Below are 10720 nucleotides of genomic sequence, written 5' to 3'. Positions count from 1 at the left end.
AGACAGACAGACAGAGGTCTGAACACTAGCTGTCCAGGCCTGGTGTTGGTGGAGGGGGGGAGGGTAGCAGTGGCCAGTCCACCAGGAGAATTTCCTTCTGAGAGCTTCTCATTGTTCCCTGGCACGCTAGCACCCCCACACCCTACCCAGCTTTGGGTGGGGGAAGGAATGAGAGGAAGTGGGCGCAGGCTCGGCCTGGTATGTTTGCAAACAGTTGCACGCACGGTAGCTTTGTCCAGGCCTTGAGAACCTGGGAACACCTTTCCCAGAATTGTGTGTGTGTGTGTGTGTGTGTGTGTGTGTGTGTGTGTATTGGAGCTTAAACTCAGAGCCTTGAACTCTCCTTTGGCTTTTTTATTTTCCTCAAGGCTGGTACTCTACCATTTGAGCCACAGCTCTATTTCTAGCTTATCGGTAGTTCATTGGAGATAAGATTCTCCTAGATTTTCATGCCATGCTGGCTTTGAAACGTGATCCTCAAATCTCAGCCTGCTGAGTAGCTAGTTTTAGAGATGGAGTTTGGTGAACTTTGCTGGCTGATCTGGCCTTGAACTGTGATTCTCTGGATCTCAGCTTCCTGAGTAACTAGGATTACAGGTGTGAGCTACAAGTTTAGTGTGTGTGTGTGTGTGTGTGTGTGTGTGTGTGATACCAGACCTGAGGCTTGAACTCAGGGCCTGCGCACTGTCCCTGAGCTCTTTTGCTCGAGGCTAGCACTCTACCACTTTGAGCCATAGAACACTTCTGGTTTTCTGGTGGTCATTGGAGATAAGAGTCTCATGAACTTTCCTGCCCAGGCTGGCTTTGAACTGTGATCCTCAAATTTCATCCTCCTGGATATCTGGATGACAGGTGTGACCACCAGCACCTGGCTATGAGTAGGCCCTGAGTTCAAATCCTGCCCCCCCCCAAAAAAAACCAAGTAAAATCTAAGACCAGGACATTGTGACACCAGCTACCAATGGAAAAAACTTTGAAACAAGTACGCTGAGGGAAACTAGCCAGGTGCAGACTATGTGCTGTCCCATTCTGTGGACATGAATTCTTTACCCCAGGCAACACAAGGCAGTAGGGACAGGAAGTAGATTCGTAGCTGGGGGTGGAGGGCATGGGGTGGCAAGATCAGTGGGGACAGTCATGACATGCAAATGATCCTGGGGGTGCTGGGCGTACAGGGAGATGGTTACATCACTCTGTGAGTATCCTACAGGCGATGTGACCTATGGGAAAAGCATATCCCCATAAAATCAACAAGTGGAAAGCAATCAAACCCAAGCCCCACAGGTGCCCCCTTTTCCCTGGCACCGCAGGGCCTTGTTCATTTGGCCGAGTGGGGATGTGCACGGAAATGCGGGCAGCGGGCATATTTCATGGTGAGCCCATAGGTGGGGGTGAGGTCGGGCTCCACGCCGGGTGTCAGGCTGAACTCCAGCTGGTGCAGGAGCGTGGACAGGAAGAGGAACAGCTCCCATTTGGCTGGAATCTCCCCAATGCACCGGCGCTTGCCCAGGCCAAACAGCAAGACCTTCTCGCTCAGGGGCTTGTTCAAGGTGGTCTCCCCATCGGTGAGGAAGCGCTCTGGGCGGAACTCAAAGGGGTCCCCCCATGTCTCCCTGCAAGGGAAGAGGAGATGGAGAATCCCAGCTGAGGGAAGATGCTGACATGGATTTTTACTGAGAACCCAAGGGTTAGAACACGTATGGATATGCATTATATTATCAATGTCCTCTATCGTCAGATATCATATGTACATACTATATACAGATGTCATATACAGTGTGTGTATGTGTGTGCATGTGCCTCTGTGTGTGTGTGTGTGTGTGTGTGTGCATGTGTGTGTGTGCATGCGTGCCAATCCTGGAGCTTGAACTCGGCCTGTGCACTGTCCCAGAGCTTTTCACTGAAGGCTGGCACTCTACCACTTGAGCCACAGTGCCACTTCTGGCTCCTCTTTGATGATTTATTGGAGATAAGAGTCTTATGGACTTTCCTGCCTGGGCTGGCTTTGAACTATGATCCCCAGATCTCAGTTTCCTGATAGCTAGGATGACAGGTGTGAGCAACCAGTGCCCAGGCACAATATTTTGTGTGTTCTGGACACTGCCCCTGAGCTTCTTTTGCTCAAGGCTGATACTTTACCATGTATTATATATCATAATCATGTGTAATCTATTTTATTGTTATGTGCCATAATCATATATAATATATTGCATATTTTAAGTTCTATATTCTGTGTTGGCACTAGGGCTTGAACTCAGGGCTTCACATTTGCTTTATTTACTTAAGACTAGTGAATTACCATTTGATTCACAGCTCAACGTTCACCTCTTTTTTTTTTTTTTTTTCTCCCCAGTACTGCGGTGTTCCCTCACGGCCTGGGCACTGTCCCTGAGCTGCTTTTGTTCAAGGCTACTGCTCTACCACTTGAGCCACAGCACCACTTCCAGCTTTTTCTGTGATTTGATTGGAGATAAGGGTCCCACAGACTTTCCTGCCCGCGCTGGCTTCAAATCCGGATCCTCAGACCTCAGCCCCCAGAGCAGCAGAGATGACAGGTGTGAGCCACCCGTGTGAGCCACAGGGCAGGCCTGACAGCGCATGCGCGCTGCGTACTCACGGGTCATGGTTGACCTGCCACTGGTTGATGAAGACGCACCGCTCTTTGGGAATGTAGAATCCGTTCAGCGTGGTGTCCTTCGTTGTGCTGGGGGAAGGAGGAGGATCTGTCAGCCTCGGGGGCTGGAAGAGCTGGGTGCACCTGCTCCACTCACTGCCACACCCCAGTACCTTCCCACCACCTGAGTGGGGAGATGGGAGCTGGGAGGAGGGGCAACAGGGGAGCCCTTTCCTCAGCCCCTGGTCCTCAGTGTCAGCATGTGCCCACTCTGCTGGGTGCCCAGCTGGGCACTGGGCCCTGCTGTGCAGGCAAGGAGCAGGTGGGTGGCCAGGGCCAGACCAGCCTTGCAGTTACTTATTTATTTATTTTTGTGCTGGTCCTGGGGCTAGACCTCAGAGTGCTGTCCCCGAGCCTCTTTGTGCTCAAGGCTAGCGCTCTACCAATGGAGCCACAGCACCACTTCTGGTTTTTGAGTGGTCCACTGGTGATAAGAGTCTCATGGAGACTTTTCTGCCTGGCTGGCTTTGAGCCATGATCCTCAGAGCTCAGCCTCCTGAGTTGTTAGGATGACAGGCGTGAGCCACTGACTCCTGACTGCTCCTGGGCTTTTGTGTTCAAGGCTAGGGCTCTACTATGTGAACTACAGCTCCACTTCCAGCTTTTGTGGTGGTTCATTGGAGATAAGAGTCTCATAGAGAGCTGGGAAGGTGGCTCAGTGGTAGAGCACTTGCCTTGCATACCTGAGGCCCTGGGTTCGATTCCTCAGCACCACATAAGCAAAAAGAAAAAAGCCGGAAGTGGCGCTGTGGCTCAAGTGGTAGAGTGCTAGCCTTGAGCTGAAGAGCTGAGGGACAGCGCCCAGGCCCAGAGTTCAGGCCCCACGACCGGACCCAAAAAAAAAAAAAAAAAAAAAAAGAGTCTCATAGACTATCTTGCCAGGACTGCCTCAGAGGTACAGTGCTCAGATTTCAGCTTCCTGAGCAGCAGTGATTACAGGTGTGAGCCACCAGTATCATGGGACCTGGCTTGTTTTTGTTTTGTGCTGATACTTGGAGCCACTGGGAGTTTGAAGCTTTTTATTCTAGGAATTACTAGATCAACATGCAGGATTAAGTAAATGTTGACTAACTCAAAATCAAGGTCTCAGGGCTTCAAATTCTAGAAAATATTGACGGGTAAGCTCTGCCAGGTGGATAAACAAAAACAAAAAACTTCTTTTTTTTTTTGTCGGTTGTGGGGCTTGAACTCTGGGCCTGGGCGCTGTCCCTCAGCTCTTCAGCTCAAGGCAAGCGCTCTACCCCTTGAGCTACAGCGCCACTTCCAGTTTTCTGGTGGTTTACTGGAGATTGGAGTCTCACGGTCTCTCCTGTCTGGGCTGGCTTTGAACCGCGATCCTCAGATCTCAGCCTCCTGAGTAGCTAGGATTACAGGTGTGAGCCACCAGCGCCCGGCTACAAAAACAAAAAACTTCTGAGGGAATGGAGTGTGCCAGGATTTATTTGGACAAGGGTTCGATTCTGAGGGCCTACAAATTCTAGGTAGAAGATTCAACAGCAAAGCTGGGCACCAGTGCTCATTCTTGTAATCTTTTCTACTCAGGAGGCTAGGATCTGAGGATCATCTTTTGGAGGCCAGCTTGGGCAGAAAATTCCTCTGAGACTCTTAATTTCAATGAATCTATAAAAAGCCAGAAGTGAACCTGGGACTCAAGTGGTAGAGCGCTAGCCTTGAGTAAAAAAGCTCAGAGACAGCACCCAGGCCCTGAGTTCAAGCCCCAGACATGGGTATGCACAAGCACCAATGTGCGCGTGAGCACGCATACACACACACACACACCCAACACACACACACACAACACAAAGAGGGCAGAGGAGGCACCTGTGGGGAATGGTGAAGGGGACGAAGGAGCTGTGTCTGAACGTCTCCAGGATGAAGGCCTCCAGGTAGGGCAGCTGAGGTCGGTCAGAGAGCCGGGGACGCCGCTCCCTGCCGACCACTGCGTCTGCAAGCACACAGGACAGTTTTGCGGGTGTCTCTATGCTCCCCACACCTGTGTCTCCTCACCTGACTCTCTGTGGGCCCATGTGCTCACATGTACCAACCCGCTCCTTCAAAGCAAAACCAACAAAAAGCCAGGCTGAGCAATGTGGCTCACGCCTGTCATCCTCGCTACTCAGGAGGCTGAGATCTGAGCATCACGGTTCAAAGCCAACCCATGCAGGAAAAGTCCATGAGACTCTATTTTTTTCTTCTTGTTTTTGTTGGTGGTGGGGCTTGAACTCAGGACCTGGGTGATGTCTCTGATCTCTTTTTACTCAAGGCTAGTGTTCTACAACAGCCCCACTTCCAGTTTTTGAGTGGTTCATTGGAGATAAAAGTCTCATGGGGGCTCTTCTGCCTGGGCTTCCTTCAAATCATGATTCTCAGATCTCAGCCTCCTGAGTAGCTAGGATGACAGTGGTGAGCCACTGGCACCTGGCTTCATGAGACTCTTCTCTCCAATGAACCTCCAGCAAACCGGAAGTGGTGCTATGGTGCAAAGTGGTAAAGCACTAGCCTTGAGTGAAAGAGCTCAGGGACAGCACCCAGGCCCTGCGTTCAAACCCCAGGATCAACACCAAAACCAAAACAATAACAGCCTTTCCCTTCCATCTTCTAGGTGAGGGGGAACACCAAGCATCCAAGGGTGGTGGGTCCCAGAAACACATGACAGGTGTTCATGGATTGAACCATGACCCGGGGCTCCAGGTCTCCCCTTTCCTGGTTGGAGAACCGGAGCCGCCACATACCCAGCTCCTTGTGGATCTTCCTCTGGACGTCAGGCCTGGTCACCAGGTACATGAGGGCCCAGGAAATGGCCGTGGTGATGGTGTCAAACCCTGGTTGGTGTGGATGGGGAGGAGGAGAAAGAGAGACAGCAGCAAAGATGCCATCATTGGCAAGAGCACAGCCATGAATGGAGCCAATTCTCTCTCCCTCTGTCTCTCTGTCTCTGTCTGTCTGTCTGTCTCTCTCTCTCTGTGTGTGTCTCTTTCTCTGTGTCTCTCTCTGGGGGGTGTCAATACTGGAGCTTGAACTCAGAGCCTCATACTCTTCTTAGCATTTTCTACTCAAGGCTGGCTCTCTACCCCTTAAGCCACTGCTCTTCCAGCTTTTTGCCGGCTAATTGGAGAGAAGAATCTCTCAACTTCGGCTGCTGGTGCTGGCTTTGAACCATGATCCTCAGATCTCTCAGCCTCCTGAGTGGGTTAGGATCACAGATGTGAACCATGGAGGCTAGGCAAAATGTCTGTTTCTTTTTTCTTTTGGGGATCCTGGGGCTTGAGCTCAGGACCTGGGCCCTGTCCCTGAGCCTTTTTTTCCCCTCAAGGCTAGTATTCAGCCACTTTGAGCCACAGGGCCACTTGTGGCACTTTGGGCAGTTCATTGGAGATAGGAGTCTGATGGACTTTCCTGCCTGGGCTGGCTTTGAACTGTGTTCCTCAGATCTGGACCTCCTAAGTTGCTACAATGACATGCGTGAGCCACTGAGATGCCCGTTTCTTCCTTAGCTGCTGGTGTGATATAGCACCTGGATTTACAGGTCTGAGAGCTTGCCAGGGTTTGGATGGGGAAGTTGAGGCCCAGAAGAGAGGGCCTCTGAGTCCCCTTTGGTTGCACCTTGCATGCAATCAGCAGGTTCCTTGTGGATCAGGGACTGGGAAAGGGGGTACGGGGGAAGGGGTGACTGCTGTGGTTGGAGGGGTGTGTGTGATGTTTGTGGAGGGGGGGGGAAATTGAGTCCTACCGGCTCCAAAGATGTCATTGATGATGTTGATGATCTTCTCCCGGGGGATCGGGACGCCCTTGGCCGTGGACTCCTTCTCCGCGTGCATGAACAGTGCGCTCGTGATGTCCCGCACGTTGTTCTGAGAAGGACGAGCTTCAGGGCACCCATGCCAGGTCCTTGACCCAGCCCACCCGGCTTGGCACCTTCAGTACCCCCCGCCCACCCCCGCCTGCAGAGTCTGGCAAGCCTGGCTGGTACCATAGCCTCAGGTAAGGAGGGCATGGCCTTTCATGTCTTATCCCATTGACCTCGCCCCCCAGCCCAGACCCCAGAAGTCCAGTTTCCCTAGGAGGAAGAGTTCCTGCCTGGATCCAGGAAGGAAAGGTGACCTGGGGATTAGCCCCATGCTGAGGCTCAGGTTCTGGCAGGATAAAGACCTTTTCATTCACAATGAAGCCACCCCCTCCCTCCATGGCCAAAATATGCCATCTTCTCATTTATAGGCCTTTCTTTTCCTTTTCTGTCTTTTTTTTTTTTTTTTTTTTGTCAGTCATGAGGCTTGAAGTTGGGGCCTTGGCTCTTTTACTCAAGGCTAGTGCTCTATCACTTTGAGCCACAGTACCATTTCTGGTTTTTGCATGCTTAATTACACTATCTTTATTTTTTTTATTTTTTGTTTGTTCTGGGACTTGAACTCTTGGCCTGGGCACTGTCCCTCAGCTCTTCAGCTCAAGGCAAGCGCTCTACAAGTTGAGCCACAGCGCCTCTTCTGTGTGCTTAATTACATATAATAAGTAGTCTCACAGACTTTCCTGCTTGGGCTGGCTTTGAACCATGATGTTCAGATCTCAGCCACCCGAGTAGCTAGAATGACGGGTGTGAGTCCCCAGTGTGTGTATGTATTAGCTGGTCCTGGGACTTGAACTCAGGACCTAGGTGCTGTCTTTGAGCTTTAGTGCTCAAGGCTGGCATTCTGCCACTTGAACCACAGCTCTACAAGAGCTTTTTGTTGGTTCATTGGAGAGAAGAGTCTCACAGACTTTTCTGCCCAGGCTGGCTTTGAACTCCAGGACTCAGAATCAGCCTCCTGAGTAGCTAGGATGCCAGACGTGAGCCACAGGCACCCAGCTCTTCCTAGATGTGTATAGAACATGAACTGTGAGCACTGTCTTGGAGAAAGGCCTCAGGGCTTCCTCGCCCCAGCCCCCCACCATCCTCCCCACACACATCGGGCTCTGTGGCTGCTTCCTTTATCACCTGCATCCCTGGCTCACCTTGTCAAAGTCCTGGTAATGCTCTTGGACTGTTTTCTCCAGAAACGTGATGAACTTCTGGTTGAAGTCTTTAAACCTCTTCAGGGAGGGGTTGGGCAGGTAGCGGAGGATGGGGAAGAAATCCACCGCATTCCCAGAAGAGGCTACCTCCACGAAGTCCTGGCTGGTGGTCACCACAGTGACCATCTCGCTGTTCTGGGGGAAGTTCCCCCCGAAGCACATGCCACCGATGACCTGGGCCACCGACAGCACCAGATGCTCATAGGGATCGAAGCACCTGGACTCTGCCGTGAGCTTCTGGAAAGTGTCTGCGAGGTTCTTGGCCTGTCTGCTCGCGTGCTCCTCCAGATAGCAAGATGTCGAGGCCGGGTCCAAGGCTATGGAAAAGCTCTTCAGGGCATCTTGGGCCAGGCGCCGGCGGGCAGCCCACACGGGCCCAGAGTCAGGGTTAAAGGACAAGCTCTGGCCATTGGTCACTAGAGAGGAGCTGTACAGGTCAGGCCGGCCTTTGAAATCATCACCTTGCTTCACCAGGGCCTGGCGGATGGTGTCCAGGCCGCTCAGCACCACCACGGGGGTGGACCCGAGGCGGATCTGCAGGACGTCCCCGTACTGCTGGCTCAGCCTGGTCAGCGCCAGGTGGGGGTTCTTCCCCAGGGTGAAAATGTGCCCCAGCACTGGCCACCCCCAGGGCCCTGGCGGACTCTTCAGGCCTTTGGGCACCCGAGATGTGGAGGATCTGATGGCCCAGAAGACCAGGCTGAAGATGGCGGTCACCAGCAACAGCTCAGTGGCTGTGAAGGAGATGCCCAGCACCTGCGCCATGGTTGCTGAGTGCAGGGGGCAAGGAGAGAGGCAGAGAAGGAGGGGGGGTCATCACTCATTTGTGCATTCATTCATTCATTCACGAGACACGGACACCCGTTCAGAACTCCTCCTCAGTTTCTAATTCTGAAGCTGGAGTGGAAAGAAATTATTTTCGTGGTTGTTGTTGCCACATGGACTTCCTTGCTCCAGCTGGCTTCAAACCATGATCCTCAGATCTCAGCCTCCTGAGTAGCTGGGGTGACAGGCGGGAGCCACCACCAGTGCCTGGTTCTCTGAGTCTTGGAAGCTGAAGTAGCACATGCCCAGGGCCAGGGATTTTTCAAGCAATCTACCACTAAGTCACATTCCCAGCCCAGTTATGGATTTTTCTAGCTCCAGGTAGGTCTTTCTCCCCCTCTCTCCACTCTGGGTCTTAGAAACACACCTGCTTGAGCCAGGTGCTGGTGGCTGGCTCATGCCTAACATCCCAGCTACTCAAGAGGCTGAGGTCTAAGGATTGGGGTTCAAAGCCAGCTGATCCAAGTGATTCTTCTTTTCAGTGAACCACCCAGAAGCCAGAAGTGGACCTGTGACTCTGGTGGTAGAGTGCATGCCTTCAGTATAAATGCTGAAGGATTGGGCCATGGCCGTGAGTTCAAGCCCCTGGTCTGGCCCTCCCCCCCCCCCCCCAAAAAAAAGCGAGAGGTGGGGTGGGGGAAACCTACATAGTTAAAACTGCTCAACTAAAGCTAGAGATGCTGACAAATAATGAGAAATCGAGCACCTCTCCCTCCCCCTCCTCCTCTAATACTTCCATTCTTCTTAGTTCCCAGGATATAAGCAGGAAATCCCAGGGACAGAAGAGCAGGCCTAGAAAGGTACCTGTGGAAAACAGGTGCACCGAGATCAGCAGGGCTGCGGGTTGGTCTGGCTCTTTTGGCTCTTGGATGCAGAAGCCTATTATAGATCCCGCCCCCTTTTTGTTTGGCCCTGCTCTGTGGTCAGCTGACATCAAGGTTGCAAGGGTCAATCCTTGGCTTTGGGCCATCCTCTCTCAGCTGTACCTCAGCTACCCTCAGCTCCTTGCGAAGAGGTCCAGAGGGCACTGTGGGTCCCTGGGGATGAATGTCCGGTTTCTCAGGGACCAGGCTAGGTGTCAGGACAGGGTGCTGAGGGTCTAAGTTAGGCTGGTCGGATTCATATATGTGTGTGTATGCCTGCATGTGCACTCATGCACATGTGTGATGGTACTCAGCACCTTGCCCTCTCTTGGACTTTTTCATTCAAGATTGTTGCTCTCTGGGGCTGGGAAGGTGGCTCAGTGGTAGAGCGCTTGCCTTGCATGCATGAGGCCCTGGGTTCAATTCCTCAGTGCCACATAAACTGAAAAAGCTGGAAGTGGCACTGTGGCTCAAGTGGTAGAGTGCTAGCCTTGAGCTGAAGAGCTGAGGGACAGTGCCCAGCCCAGAATTCAGGGCCCACAACCGACAAAAGAAAAAAAAAAAAAGACTGGAGCTGTAGCCATGCGCTATTGGCTCATGCCTCTTATCCTAGCTACTCAGGAGGCTGAGATCTGAGGATTGCAGTTCAAAGGCAACCTGGGCAGGAAAGCCTGTGAGACTGAATTTTTTTGTTTTTGTTTTTGTCTGTCATGAGGCCTGAACTCTGGGTCTGGGCGCTGTTCCTCAGGTTTTCAGGTCAAGGCTAGCACGCTACTGCTTGAACCTCAAGGCCATTTCTAGCTTTTTCTGCTTATATGGTGCTGAGGAATCGAACCCAGGGCCTCATGCATGCAAGGCAAGTACTCTACCACTGAGCCACCTTCCCAGCCGGTCTGTGAGACTCTTAGCTTCAATGAACCACCAAAAAGCCGGAAATAGAGTTGTGGTTCGAGTGATAGAGTGCCAGCCCAGAATAAGAAAATTTAAGCAAGAGCCCAGGACCCTGAGTTCAAGCCTTAGAAACCCCACATTAACCCTCCCCTCCCCCCAAAAAAGGGATATGCAATATGTGAATTTGATTGGATCCTGGATTTAACAACAACAATAAGTACAAATCTTTTTAATGTTGAAGAGATGTCTGGTTAGGTAAGTAGATTTGAATGTGACGAGATTAAGTGACATTCTTGAACTGTGAACAATATTACCTATCATTATATATATATGTGGGCATGGATTTTTGTTCTTAAAGGATTAGTGCTGTTATTTTGGGGTGAGGTTTCGTTTAAAAGGCCTGTGACCTCCTTCCATGGGG

General features: G+C 51.8%; 1 protein-coding gene across 1 annotated transcript; it reads right to left on the bottom strand.

Moving 5' to 3' along the window:
• Window positions 1-957: 957 nt before the first annotated feature.
• Window positions 958-9390, bottom strand: LOC122098439 (cytochrome P450 1A2-like). Its single transcript, XM_042668859.1, has 7 exons — window positions 9350-9390; window positions 7661-8490; window positions 6405-6525; window positions 5407-5496; window positions 4496-4619; window positions 2618-2704; window positions 958-1613 (listed from the first exon to the last, which is right to left on the bottom strand). The coding sequence occupies exons 2-7, from the start codon at window positions 8483-8485 to the stop codon at window positions 1319-1321; spliced, it is 1542 nt and encodes a 513-aa protein (XP_042524793.1). The 5' UTR covers window positions 8486-8490; window positions 9350-9390; the 3' UTR covers window positions 958-1318.
• Window positions 9391-10720: the final 1330 nt, after the last annotated feature.

The sequence above is a fragment of the Dipodomys spectabilis genome, unplaced genomic scaffold, assembly GCF_019054845.1.
Source record: "Dipodomys spectabilis isolate Male_0828 unplaced genomic scaffold, ASM1905484v1 ptg000478l, whole genome shotgun sequence".
Classification (NCBI taxonomy): Eukaryota; Metazoa; Chordata; class Mammalia; order Rodentia; family Heteromyidae; genus Dipodomys; species Dipodomys spectabilis.
Note: the sequence above shows the minus strand (reverse complement) of the source record. Positions and strands in the feature narration are given on the sequence as shown.